General features: G+C 32.5%; 1 protein-coding gene across 6 annotated transcripts in view; it reads left to right on the top strand.

Annotated features, from left to right (window-relative positions):
* The window catches only part of beta-Spec (spectrin beta chain), a 172,627-nt gene that overhangs the window by 136,389 nt on the left and 21,055 nt on the right, over positions 1 to 15,183 (top strand). For 5 of the 6 annotated variants that reach the window (XM_089092290.1, XM_089092293.1, XM_089092292.1 and 2 more), the window contains exons 30-34: positions 3,058 to 3,142; positions 6,592 to 6,683; positions 9,736 to 9,840; positions 11,645 to 11,763; positions 13,278 to 13,357. In XM_089092290.1, coding sequence (XP_088948416.1) covers positions 3,058 to 3,142; positions 6,592 to 6,683; positions 9,736 to 9,840; positions 11,645 to 11,763; positions 13,278 to 13,357 — 481 coding nt within the window. Of the gene's footprint in view, positions 1 to 3,057; positions 3,143 to 6,591; positions 6,684 to 9,735; positions 9,841 to 11,644; positions 11,764 to 13,277; positions 13,358 to 14,409; positions 14,464 to 15,183 lie in introns of all 6 variants that reach the window. The other variant, XM_089092294.1, reaches the window with a different exon arrangement.

The following is a 15,183-nucleotide window of genomic DNA, read 5'->3' on the forward strand; positions in this document are numbered from 1 at the left end:
GCCTTTGATGAGTAATACTAAACTTAATAAAATTTATATATTTAGGATCAGTATTATAAACACATTCTTTTGATACATTTATTGACATCAAAATTACGTTTTTAAAAGTTTCGCTTACTATTGAGCCGTATCGCTTGTTTTTTTTTTATTGTTTTTTTATTACGTTTATTTTATTACGTATATGATGGGGTTCTCCCCTTAGTCAATACCACGCTCTTTACGTTAAAAGCTGAAAAAATATTTAATTCACAAATCCCAGAATCACAAAGGCCGTTTAATTAGAATAGATAGCTTTTTTGAAAGCACTAAAAAAACTGTAGCGTAAAGAGCGAGGTATTGACTTGGGGAAGAAACCCCTCATATACGTAATAATTTCTGTTTATTTTAAGTTCTAATGTTGCTTCTTACTTTCAGTTGAAAAAACTTGTTTTTTTTAAATTTAATTTCTGATCGTTTTTTTAAATAATGCTTGGGAATCCGGCGCCCCCTTCATAGAAATGTCCCTTAACCTAAAGAAACATCCTCCACGGAAATATTCTTCCGAGTAAACCCCTCCTCAAGCCCCCCCCCCCCACAAAAAAAAATTCTTCCTGAAAATGTCTGTATACTTCCCAATAACCAATACAATATCCAAGCAATGGGCAAAGTTTATAATTTGCAGCCCTTCCCCTGGGAACTGTGGGGGATTAAGTCATTGTAAAAGACATATTTATCAGATTTTCGACTATTCTAAACAAAATGGCTATCTCAAAATTTTAATTGGGTGACTTTGAGAAAAAAATGAGCGTGGGAGGGGGCCTAGTTGCCCTCCATTTTTTTTGGTCACTTAAAAAGGGCACTAGAAATTTTAATTTCCTTTCAAATGAGCCCTCTTACTATAGTCTAAGACCACTGGGTCGATAAGATCACCCCTGGGAAAAAAAACAACAAAAAAAAAAATAAACATGCATCAGTGATAGGTCGTAGTGCAAAAAATGATATATGACATAAGTTGTTAAATAAGAACTTTACAACTATCCAGAATTGTTCTATAATAAGAGGAATAGTTGGGCCAGCTTTTCATCAAGATCCTGTAATTTTTAGGGGTCTTTCCCCCTTTTTTCGAAAATCTGTCAAATTTTCTCAGGCGCGTAACTTTTGATGGGTAAGATTAAACTTGATGAAACTTATATATTTGAAATCAGAATTAAAATCTGATTCTTTTGATGTATCTATTGGTATCAAAATTCCGTTTTTAGAGTTTCGGTTACCATTGAGCCGGGTCGCTCCTTACTTACAGTTCGTTACCACGAACTGTTTGATCGTAAAGTAAATATCGATCCGGGTACAATGTATTATTATTTTTTTTTTGTTTAGACCAGGGCACTTCGTATCGAAGGAGTTGTCGTAGGAATTTCGAAAAGGGCTCACTCGATTGAAAATAGAAAGGACTAATGCCCATTTTAATAGTCGAAAGTGATTGGAGGGCAACTAGTCCCCCTTCCACGCCCACTCTCCCATTTGCCCATTATGTTTAAAAACTAAATGTTGCCTTAAGATTAGATAAAAATGCACTGTGTTTATGCTAATTCTCAAAAAGGCATCTCAGCAGTATCCCAAAAACGACTGAGGATACTACATTCAAATTTTTGGGGCTGCTCTTGTTCTTAAAGTTTAACCATATCGAAATAGCATAAGTGTTTGCCAGCTATCAAACGAAATAAAAATATTTTTTTGCGGATTGTATCAAGTTTTCTATTTCAGTCCAACTAAAGGAGGTATGAAACTAAATTAGACACTACTATTTGTGTCCAGGTTTTTTAAAAGGGTGTATGTTGTTAAAAATTGCTGAAAACTTTTCTCCAGCATACAAATAGCAGGCCAAACTATAAAGTCTTAAAACAAGAAAAGATTTAAATTATTATTTTCTTTTTCCCTGAAAAGACTATGTCAACGTAAAACGAACAGAAATTAATTAAAGAAACTTTTTCCACAAAATAAGTTTTTCAAGAAAAGTAAAGAACTCCATTAAACCAAAAATGAGCAAAAAATAAAATCAAATAATCTACCGAGCGTGAAACTACCGCAAATCAGCATCGATAAATAAATGAGAGCCAAAACGAACAGAAATTACAAGAAATAACCGAGTCAAACTCAAAACGGGCAGAACTTAACATGAATAGGGCTCAAAACCCCTATGCCTCCTCAAGGCCAGAACATAATTTGCACTTCACTGAAAAAATACAAATGAATGTGTATTATCAGTTTAATATACATATACTGATATTTAGTAATCAAAATATTAATATTATTTGATTTATTAAAGTTATGAAAATAAAAACATTTATATTTTTTTTTAGTAAAGTGCAAATTATGTTCTGGCCTTGGGAAGGCATAAGGGTTTTGAGCCCTACTCGTGTTAATTTCTGCTCGTTTTGAGTTTGACTCGGTTATTTATTGTAATTTCTGTTGGTTTTGGGTTTTCATTTATTTATCAATGCTGATTTGCTGTAGTTTCACGCTTGGTAGATTATTTGATTTTATTTTTTGCTCATTTTTGGTTTAATGGAGTTCTTTACTTTTCTTTGAAAAACTTATTTTGTGGAATTTTTTTTTTATTAATTTTGGTTAAAACACGAACTTTGGGTTTTATAGATAACAGCTTGAACTGCAATTCTATCATTATTAGGCATGTTGAATTTGAGGCCATAATTTTTTATCAATATTATTAAACCCCTATTTATGGGGTATTGAACCCCTTTCTCTAAAATTATGCAAATTTTCTCTTACTAATGACTTATTACAGGTAGAATTAAAACTCAGGGTTTTTTGTATATTTAGTATCAGCACGAAAATAAGATTCTTTTCCTGCATATGCTCTAGTTAAGATCTGTTTTTTAGAGTTTTTACAGTTCATTACAATGAACGGTATTCGTTAGAGTTCAAAGTTTTTATAGATTTTCGGGTTAAGGTTTTTACGTATTTAAGGTCTTCAAGCTGGTGCTTTTTTTCTTCTTTTATTATGAGAAATACTTCATTGGTTATTGATTATCAGCATATTTTCCTTTTCTTCTTTAGATTAAAGAGAAGCTTGTCTCATTAACAAATCAGCGGAACGCGATGCTTCATAGATGGGAAGAAAGATGGGAGCACCTACAACTTAGTAAGTTTCACTTTAGTCTTTTCTTGCTCCCATGTATTTATTTCTTGAATCCACGAATCTAGTAGTCTATTTATATCAGTGTTCAGTGTCAGTTGTTTCTCTTTGCTGATTGACATCTTTTCGTGGAAAATAGTATTTGTATTGTTGAATGCTGCAGGAAATCAATCTTTCTGTTAATTTTGGAATTTTTTCACAAAAGTCAGTACAGATACACGGAGAGTCCCATTTCCAGGCACTTTCGAGCTAATTGCTTTTTTTTCGTTTGGATTTCTTCCTCGCCTAAATTATCCACTTGGGATTATATCCTGAAATTTCTCAAGTATGATGTTGCGTTTGTTAGGAAGCAAGCTTTTCAAAAAACGCCATAAAGAATATGTCCGACTATTGCATAGACATGGATTGGAAGCGAAGAATTGCGCGTAACATGCCTTTTTACGTCTCCTGCAACTACGTGTTTTGTTTGATTTTCAGTTTTCTATTTAGCGAAAATGGAAAAATCATAATAAGTTATAGAAGAAAAGTTTTTTTTCAATACTACTTGAATATAGAAGAACTAAACTTGTAATATAAAAAGTTCACACCAAAAAGGGCAGTGAAGCCGTCTGGAGTTCAGGCCGCTGGAATTTTACTCGCTTTTCTTGACGAACCTGTCGATGCTCCAACATAGTTGAAACTCTGTATTTTTCGGTACTTTCAAAAGGTAAATCAAACAAACAAACATACTAAGAAACAAAAGGGAAAATTTTTCTCAAGACAGTGAAATTCAATTCAGTGAATATTTCGGCCTTATGTCCAAGGCCCGTCCTCAGCACAACACAAGGAAAAAAAATTTCATTAAAATGTGAACTTTCAAACTAAACATGTTTTTAAAAGCTTTTAAAATAGCCCTACTATCATTACTTCAACGAATTTCAACAGGGACTTATAGATAAAGTGCGATGAGATGATAAAATTCCTTCAAACAAAATAAAAATAAATACGCGCTTTCAATGCTAATCTTGTTTGTTTTTTGCAGCAAGCCTCAAGCGCCGATTTGTATCAGGTTCACTACTATTGCCTATTGGTTTAGTAAAATATTTTGTTAGATCATTTTTAATTAAATTTGTTTATTAAGAATTTAATGAGTATTCCCCTATGTCCCTATTTAAAGAAATGTTATTTTAGGTCTAATTTCAATTGATTCCCGAACCACCTGTTTTTTGCCCAAATCCTTAATAATGAGAGAGGATTTTTCAAAAAGTATTGCGTTGCTGGGGTTATCAAAATATGGCTAATTAAAGCAGAATCAAAGGAGTTATTAGAACTATTAGAAATTCATGCTTTGTCTATGTCTTCTTTATGCTGATGTAGGCGTTTTTCTTAAGTCTAAATTTAGAAAATTCAGAATTTAGAAAAACGCAGAAATTCAGAATTGAGAAAAATTTTCTAAACTCAGAACTTTCTAAATTCAGAATTTATAAACGTATTATTAGAAAATCAGAATTTAGAATAGTAATGAGTCTATCCTCCAAAAAGCTTGAGCATTTAAACCTCTTTTATGTGCAGTCTACACTATATGTATGTCTGATCACAAACCGAATAAGCATTGTCCCGTTTGGCTTCCAGGTGCTAACTGCTATCTAAATCGAAAAACTTGAAAATGTTCTGAAGCGGTCGTGCCAAATAATGCTTGCCGCAAGCCACACATCCTATGAGAGTAGCCTGCAAATATTGAAGTTTTAGAAGCTATCTAAAGGGTGCCAACATTTTACAATGCGTTAAAAAAAAAAAAAAAAAAAAAAAAAAAAAAAAAAAAACGTAAACTTTGATGCCCATCCAAAATTTTACCGGATTTTCAGAAACCCCAAATCAGTTGGTCAAAAAGCACGTAGATTAGTTCTAACTTTGCCATGTCAGTTCCTTTTTTTCCACCCCAAAAGGCATCAACATTGTATCTATCATCCTTGGTTCTGTCATTTGCCATGTAAAGTTTTGATAATTCATTTTATATTTATTTCATTTTATTGTGTTATATTTTCTTGTCAGGTGACGTTCCCTGCTAGCTGTGTGCTATTAGGGCAATCAAGAGTGTGGATTTATTTGACTCTAGGTATGTGTGAAAGGTTTTGCCGAAAATACCCTCATAAAACTTACTGATGCGAGAGAGGAGGCTTCTCGGCCTATATGAGCCCATATGGGTAGGGTCGCTTTGTCGATTGGAAAAAGTGAGTATATGGGCGGACTTCCAAGCCCATAGAAAGAATTCAGAGCGAAGGCACCTGAAAGAGTGATGACAGAGGGGTGGCTGGTTTGAGACTGCAATACTTTGGGACAGCAACTTGTATTGTACCTGGATTGCATGGTTTGATTTCATCAAGACGTTTTATAGCTCACTGGAATTTTGGTGCAGAGTATTTGTAGTTGAAACAGTTTTTGTCTTTAGCTTGTGCCGGATAGTCTTCACGCTTTTATCATAGCAACTGAGTTTTACAATTGTTGACGTCCCTATATAATATAAATGGGGGTAAGGGACTCACTTCAAGTCACTTAATCTCAGGAGCCTTGGTCGTGAAAGCTGCTTCTCTGTACTTGATCCACTTTGATTCTTCCTCAAATATCAATTTTGTTTATTTAACTGTTTCTGATTGGTCTTGGAGACTAAATATAACCGTTCTTTCAGCGAGTACCGTAATTTTATGTTTCACTTCTAGATAGTCGTGTGGAATTCATTTTGAACTGTTACCTATAAGATCGACACTTTCTGTCTATTTTCTGGCCATATTTGCTTTTGGCGAATAAAAGTTGGCTATGAAGGCTAAGGTGATTTCTGCTCAGAGCTCAACAGTGAACCAATTTCAACCAATTTCATACTTTTAACTTAGTTATCAAAAGATTAGTAGCTACATTATCTTAGTTTAATTGGTTGTGCCTGTATCTCCAGAGGAAACCCGTTTATTTGTGTATAATGCACCGAAGATGGAAAACCAACTACTAACCCTGGCTAGTTAGACAGCCAGTCCTGGGATACTGGAATTGAGTCCCACATGAGGTTTTTTCCGTTGCTTTATAAACAAAATATTGAGAATACCCCTTTTTGGGTAAAAGTTGCATCTGTAGAAACAAAAATAAAATAAATTCTAGACTATGTTTAGCATATAGAGGAATTTTGGCAAATCTAGCCTGCTAGTCTCACGGCTGGGGAATCGAGGAATAAAATCAATTCTAGACTGTTTAGCATATAGAGGAATTTTGGCAAATCTAGCCTGCTAGTCTCACGGCTGGGGAATCGAGTTGAGTTTACCAGGGAAAATTTTTTTCTTTGGGGAGGGGGGCAGCCAAAAATATGTTCCTCTGATCCTCTTATAAGAGTACACGCTGCGGCTATTTTTTGCTAGTATGTGTATGCGTATATATTAACAATTACGTATAACTCTTACTAGTTTTGCTTCTATAAATTGCACTCTTTTCAGTCTTGGAGGTATATCAATTTGCTCGTGACGCTGCAGTTGCTGAACAATGGTTGATTGCACAAGAACCATATTTATATGCAACAGAACTTGGAGTGAGTAGTTTTTTCAATAATTGCCGTTAGTTTCGAAAAAGTAAACCTTATCTTTCATTATGATATATATCAGCTTCCTTTTCAATCTCAATATATTTCTTTGACTTGTGAGTAAAGCGCCCTTGTGAGTAGAACCCTTATCCGCAAGCTATTGACAAATTTTAATGTTGATGCATATTTGGTAAGAATAGTTGCAAATTTTCTTTCAGATAGAAGAAAAAAAAAACTAAGTATAAATCCGCCTATTCTGATCCCCAGCCAACCTACTGTGGAATTCCTCAGGGAAGAATTTTAGGCCCTCTACCTTTTTTGGTTATGGTTAATGAGTTGGATCGATGAGTCGGATCGCCTTAACTTCGTTGATGATCTATCCGTACTGGTGCTAAGTGAAAAGAGCGTTTTAAGTGAGGCAGACGGAATAATGGCGAGTTTATCATGCCAAGCTGAGGAGGGTAAAATGATCCTCAGTCGTGATAAATCGCTCGTATTTACTTTTTCTTTTCTGAGGGACAGTTCATCCCTTGCTATACAGAATGTTTCAGGCATCATGGCTATCAAATTCTTGGGGATATATCTCACACATGGCCTGAAGATGGAAAAACAGACACAGTGGATGATCAAAGGGGCAAACCTGGGCATCCTTTCTTTAAAACTCGTTGCTCCTCATGGTGTCCCAACCCCCCACTTATTACGTATTTTTCTTACATTTGTCAGACCGTTTAGTTTGAATATGTGATATTTCCAATCAATGTATAATTTTGTATGACGATGGCTATGGTTGTGATTTTCATATGTTTTATATGCCTAGTGCCTTATAGTGACAAGAACTGCCGGTGATCGTCATGACCGTGTAAGGCGTTTGAAAATATAATTGTTTTATTATTTTATTATTAAAGTTTCAAATAAATAGTGAGGGATTTTAAATGGTATTTATTTTGTTTTAATCTTAATTTGATTTTACTTCGTTATAGTTAATCGCTTTCGCACTTGGGAAAAGAAATCTGGGATTAAGTAATTCAAGATTGATGTAGAATTTTCCAAGTAATAACTATTCATAAAAGATATTTCTACTCTCTAGTTTATATATATATATATATATATATATATATATATATATATATATATATATATATATATATATATATATATATATATATATATATATATATATATTGCCATCAATTATTTTTACATATTAAATTTGCTAGCTGAAGTTTTTTTTTTTATCCTATAGCATAATTATAATTATATATATGTTTATATATGATTATATATAAACAATATTTATGTAATTAAATATATTAATATGCAGCATATATATGTCGATGCAAATCTATATTAGAATTTGATAAGGATCAATATTCAATCCCTTATTTCAAACTAAAGGGATTTTCCATTAATTTAATTTGAGTTTTTTTGTACTTTTATCAGATAGAAGACTTTATTATTATAGAAGACTTCATTATAATGAGAATCAGCAAGTTTTTGCAGTTTAGGTTTTTCCTTTTATATTATCATAATAAATTATTTTACACATCTATCAAATTAATAATCAACTTCTCCCTGTTTTTTTATAGCTTTATTTTAATAGTTAGCTTTGATTTATTTCCGGCCGCATGGTTTTGTCATTAATTGTCAACTAAATCTTTGTTTTCTTGCAGATATTTAAGTATGTAGTTTGAATACATTATAAAAGAAGTTACTGATAAATATCTGTTGATGATCGCCCAGGTAGGCTATGTGTATTTATAAATAATAAAAAAAAAAAAGTTCTTTGAGAATCAGATCAAGGTAAATATCACTTTTGTACCACCTGAGATCTGGCCATAATTCATTTCTTTGGATGCTAGAGACATCTGTATTTTTGATATGTCCATCCTCTGCCAATTTCTTTCAAAAAAAAATTAAGATTTTATGCTATTTCTTGGGAGAGAGTCAATCATCGTTTTGGTTACAGTTTGTGATGTTAGTTGACAAATTAAGACATGTATGTTGTTGGATAACTGAGAATTATAGTCTCTGCGTTGTTACTTGCAGAAATATAATGTATAATACAAAGTCACCCTTAAAGGAATTGCTACAAAGATAAATCTTTCATTACCAGGCAAGGAAAAAAGAGGTAGAAAAATAGCGCCGATTCTGAATCTGGGCTCTACCGCTCTATAAAACGCAAAATAATTATAATAAATATGGACTTTTTTCAAGATTGAGCCAAAACAAAATCAATAGAGCCTCGGCTTCATCGCTTCACGGAAGTTCTTGTGACGTCAGGTGAACTTCAGTGAAATAATAACGCTAAGGATCTTCTAAAATTAGTTTTCTTTTTGTTTGTTTTTATTGGGGGGGGGGCAGTTTTTTTCATGATTTTGTTAGGTTTCCTTTCTATTTTACTGAAAATAGATATTACATTTATAGCCGAAATGTACGTGTGTTTCGGTTAACTTGTCACTGCCTTGAAAAAAATTGCTTGAATTTGTTTTGTTCTCGTCCAGATTGAATCAGATATGTGGTCTTCTTAGTTAATTAAATTCGAGGGAGATCCCGTAGAAGTTTTGCTATGCGTGTTTGGTAAGGACGACACCTCTGCTCCTGACTTATTTTCTTATCAATTGCTGAGCAAACGCTCTTTTTAGGGCTCTCTTATTGTTCGACTCGTCAAATAGTCAACAGATGTAGTACACAACATTTTCTGACAAACACCTGAGGCTCTTCTGACAAACAATTTTGGCATTGTTTGTCAGATTCTCAATCTCAGCCTCAACATAAAAAAAGAAGCAATTTTTGTTTTGCCAGAATGAGAAGGTTCTCTCTCTTTCTAAGAGAAAGCTCTTTAAGTTAAACTTTTTTTAGGGTGTGTGTGTGTGTGTGATAAACCACATTTTACCAGATTATAATGCCCATTTTCTCAAAGCTTTTTACGTTGAGAGACGTATTATCTGAAACTAAAGAGCAAATTCAACCAATTCAAAAAAGGGTATATAACTCTATTGTACAATCCAGACTGAACGAAAAAGGAATATATGACACTAGTATATTCAATTTTTCTTTATAGCGAACGATCGATGAAGTCGAAAATTTGATCAAGAAGCACGAAGCCTTTGAGAAGAGTACTGCAGCACAGGAAGAACGCTTTGCAGCTTTAGAAAGATTAACAACGGTAATTTCGTCTTTTCTTCATCTTGAGCCCATAAAAAAAAGGAAAAAAAAGTCTGGACAAAGTCAAAATATGTTTTAAGTTTGCCAAAAACATTTACCAGTTTCACCAACATACGGCACTTTTTCTCTTATTTCTGTCTCTTAAGAATCTGATGTCATTTTGTTCCTTCTATAAAAAAAAAAAAAAAAAAAAAAAAAAAATTGTACATGTGGAAGGAGAGCTTTGGAACCCCAGTTCTCTTAATTTTGGGTGAAGTTCTAATCTTTAGTATTGGCTGGCTAACGCTTTTTGTTTGTCTACCTATTTTCAACTATGTGAAATTGGTCTCAACCATTGGACAAACCTTAGAATCAAAAACTGAAAGTAGCCATCTGCTTTCTACTACGAATTTTGAAAATGCTGTCTCCTGCCGTATAATAATAATTGTATTTGATGCCTATTGAGGCATATCCAAAATCGATGAAAGTTTTATTAAAGAAAATACAAGGTATACACTGGATACAAACAATTGCAGCTTTTCAAACCATCTTTAAATGCTTTATTTAATACATTAATTTTAAATATAAATTTACCAAAATATAGAATGTATTTGGGGAGTGAGAACTTTTGCATTGACTGAAGTGGCCTATCATCCCCATCTTCTAAAAGAGTTTGCTATCCAGAGGAATCCTACACATGGTATAAATGCATCAATATCTACAAAAACGGTACACTGGCAAAAATGGAATGTCTGCACTGTGTATTTTATGTCCTAAGACTTATAGTAAATATTAGTACTCAATAAGCCCTTGTCTATCAAAAGTTTTTGGTTAAATTTAGCTTCAGATAATATTCGGAACCAATCCTCTCTTCCGTTCTGTGGTATAGTCTTGTATTGACGGAATGCCAATCCTTAAAGTCCTTAAACTTATTCTTACTAGTCCTAAATCCGCAAACTTAATCCTTAAAACGGATTCTTATTAATCCTTAATCGGCAAACTAATCCTTAAAACTGATTAATCTACCGTGTATTAATCTCAGATTTATCTTAAACACCAAAAACAATGTAAATGAAATCTGAATATTTGGTTAAGATTTGGTTTATTGATTGGTTAAGTGGAAACTTACACAATCTTATATATCTTTCAAAATTAGGAAAAATTGGAAACTCAATTGTTAATGGAAAAGTACTTCTTACTTACACTTTTTTTTGCAGCGGTTACCAAATTTGATAAAGAAACGTGGGTGAAAAATTACAAAAAAAAAGAAAAAAAATTAGCTAAAAAATGGTCTCACAGCTTAAGAAGGTTTAGCTTTCCTTTTAAAGTGTAGTAGTCTTAGGAACCAGCAGCTTGTGAACGTTCTTATTTTATGGACAAAAAACGTTATCCAATTTAACTAATTCGTTTTGTGTATTTACTTTAAACGTTCAACTTGGCAACACTGACAAAAATTTGGTACTGCTTTAAAAACTTCATAATTGTCAAACAACAAAATCTTAGAAAAGTTGTGGTTTTTAGATATGAAAAAGTGTAAGATGGGTCCATGAGGTGAAAAAATTATTTTTATTTTGATGTCTTTTGTACCTTAAGAAGTTGTATTGCTAAATAACACGTTTTTAAAAACCGTATATTTGTATATGGGTTCCTCTACATGTCACTTTTTATATATATATATATATATATATATATATATATATATATATATATATATATATATATATATATATATATATATATATATATATATATTTATTTTTGTGTTCGCAGAGTAAAGTATTTTTCGTTAGATATGATACATTTTAAACGCTTCTTTTTTCTAATAGTTTGAGCTGAAAGAAATGAAGCGTCGTCAAGAAGAAGAGGAAGAAAGACGCCGTAAAGCAGAAGAGGAAGAACGAGCTGCTGCTCTAGCCGCAGAACAGGCTGCACAAAAACATGACGAGTAAGCTCCTCTTCTTTCTCTTTCTCTTTCCTTTCCTATTTTCGCCACTTTATTATTTGAGACTTTCACAATCTTTCAAGTTTTCATATTATTTGAAGTTTTCTGTCAAAAACTTGTATTGACTTTTAGGTATGTACCTTCACTAAGTTTTTAAAATACACGATACAGATAACTGACCAAACGAAAACATTGTTGTCGAAAGCTAAATGTTTATTTTAGAAGCCAATTTAAATAGGTTTTTAAAAACGTACAAAAATTTTCTATCATTGTTTGTTATCTGTTCTTTTGGAACGAACATAACTGCAAACAATCAAGTGTTATTAATAATAATATGTTTTTAGAACGTTCCCTTATTTTCATGCAATGAAAAAATCTTGAATAATTTCCAGCCAGATGATTGATACATAAATATAAAAACTGGAATTTCGTTTTGAATTTCCTAATTTTTAATATTGTTTTTTTTATTGAATCAGGTTACCTTCTCAGCAGGTCATATTAACCAAGTGACAATTACAGCTATAAAATAGTTTAATCCATTCCAAAAGTATTGTTTATTTGTTGAGTAATTCCATTTTAAAACCGGATCTAAATGTATTTAAAGTATAAAAATTTTTAATATTTTTACAACAAACTTCGCCCAAATCTTTTCCTGTTACTGGCTGCCTTCCATGCCTAAAATGTTGGATACTGTGCAATACTCTAATTTCTTGTAAATTTTTCTCTTTATCATTTGCTTTCTTTTGTTTACTTCTTATGCCTTTCTATAATTTAAATTTTCTTTCCATTTTCATCACTTTATCCATTTATAAAATCGATTTACCTTATATTTTATTAACATGTCGTTGAAAAAAGTTAAAAGGAAAGAAAAAGAATGCGAGCAATTATTATGATTAATAGCTCTTATTGTTGTTATGAAATATTTAGAATAAACTGATTATAGCGCATGGGCGAATCTTCATCATTTTTATTGGGAGGGGGGGCAAGAGGGGTCCATATCTGGATGTTCAAAAGGCATGGGATGTATAATATTTTTTTCTCCACATTTTGGGGGGCGGGCAAAGGCCCCCCTGCCACCCCCAAACGACGCCCCTGCGCATGGGAGAGCTGAACCCTATGTTTCTACAGTTAAAACATAGTATAGGGGGAAAACTATGTTCTGAGATTAAATGATAACCCTTCCCCTTTTATAAAGTCAAAATTCACTCCAATTGATGTCCTTTTTCAAATTATTTCTAATTATAGTTATTTAAGAAAAATCAATAAATGAAATACAAACCCTGCTTTTGTTGCAGTTTGTTTGACCTAACTGACTATTCTAAACATCGTATTAGTTCTATCAGGATTTTGTTGAAGCCTTTCCTTGCTAAGCTTTGGAAAACTCTGCTTTTGTGAATTCGCCTTTGTGTGCTTTTTACAAGAAATTTCTCTGGCTAACATGCTTTGTCAAGGTTAGGGGGAAAAATGTCAAGGATTTTGGTAGCCACTGTATTTTTCTTTTCTTTTTTTTTGTCTAGGGGTGATGGAGAGCGATCGCCTGATACAGAACCACTTCAATCGATATCTGAGAGAGAGCCTTTATCGGAAGCCTCTGAAGGTAAGTTTTGTATATTGGATTATATTGCTTCTTTGGGCTAGGGATTTAAGTGCTCAGTTGTTGTAGTTTAGCTGCTGAAACTCAAGAAATGCTATGTAATTATGGATTACATTATTTGACGAAGTAAAAATAGTAGAAATTACTCCTTACAATAAACTTGTTCTTAAACTTTACTAAAGTGTTTAAATTGATGAAGAGACTCAACAACTGAAAGCAACAAGTTCAAGTATTTATCTAGTTAAATGTTCAAGCAGTAATTGAACAGTCTTGGCATTCCGTTTATTTATTATCTTCGAAAACTTAGAACTTAAGAATTAATTTTGAATCCAAGAAAGTCAGTCTCATTCAATAAATTATAATTATATACATTTCAGTGGGCATAAAAACAATAACAACAGAAACTAAGAGATGTGGCTTTCGTTGAATAGCAGGAGGCTAGAGAGCCGCGAGCGAGCTAATTCCCTCCTTGTAATGGATAAACTCATCCTTCTCCAAATTTAAAAATCGCCTTTCGTTTGGAGATTATCTCCTCATATATCTATTTAACGTATGAATTCCTCAACTATTAAAAAATGCATATATATGCTACTCCAGACAAAGAGGTTCCTGTTTTTACAGTGGCACCAGACCGAACAAAATATATTTGGGCTCCAGGAGCATCTATGTTTCCTGAAGATGATGCTTGAATAAAAAAAAAATGCTGTTTCATTGGAAAAGCTGGGGGATAAAAATAACAGCCATATGTCCTTTTTTCTCTACACAGAAATTTTTTAACCCATTTAAAGAGGACTGTTTTTCCTATTTCATGGATCCATTGCGTCTTTTAAAGACGTGGCCATCGTCGTAAAGGCGATATTACTATATTTAAATATTACTATTATTACTATATATAATATTATAATATTATAGTTAAAAATATAATATTACTATAGTGATATTAATATATTTAAATTTCTACGACATAAAGACAGGGAAAAACCCATGTTATGCGCCTTTTTTTATAGAGTGGAAAACCATATATTATTTCTGCTTTTCTTTTATGCTGCTATTAGGAAGGTCTCGGCAATCACCGAGACCAGGTAGCCTCCCAACTTCAAAATCACTTGGTAAGCTTTATTTGCTTTATTACGGTACTATTCACTACACTTGGGAAGATGTTTATATTTGTTCATTTAAATTTCATTAAAGCTGAAATTTAAACTCACATAGGAAAACAAGTTAGAAGGATAATAGTGATTTTGATTATTCCTTCACACAAAGGGTAATAGGGTACCCCCCCCCCCAAACACAAAAAAGTTCATTGTCTTTTCACTCTCAGGGAAACTGTTAAACGAAGGGGTGGAGATGTGCCGACATTTTTATATCTGGTTATCAGTTGTCACTTTTAAACGCTTCTAATCTTTCTTTAAAAACTACTTTTTTGTGTAAAAACCTCGTTGTAAAGTTTCTTTTGTAAAAACCTCTAAACCTATCTCCCACAAACTTTGGTTAGTACCCATTTTTGAATTCATGAAGGTATAGCATATAAGGAAATTGTAAAATTTTAACGAAAAGTACTATTTTTAATTCTTCATTTTCTAAATAGTAATGACAAAGCTCCTTTTTTCTGAGCCTTAATGAATTCAGAACTGAAATTGATTTTAATTCTGTTTGAACAGTTCTTTAATGTGAGAGGACATAGGAAATCTAATAACTTATCTAATTCTATTTAATAATCCCAATTTTCATATTAAATAAATAGTAAAAGACTTAAATTTAAACTCGATTTCAAATTTTTTCTTGACTTGCTCCAATTTTTATGAGTTGAGTTAAGAATATTCCGCTAG

This window comes from Artemia sp. Qi Xiang Cuo, chromosome 7 (assembly GCF_049724085.1).
Source record: "Artemia sp. Qi Xiang Cuo chromosome 7, ASM4972408v1, whole genome shotgun sequence".
Taxonomy (NCBI): Eukaryota; Metazoa; Arthropoda; class Branchiopoda; order Anostraca; family Artemiidae; genus Artemia; species Artemia sp. Qi Xiang Cuo.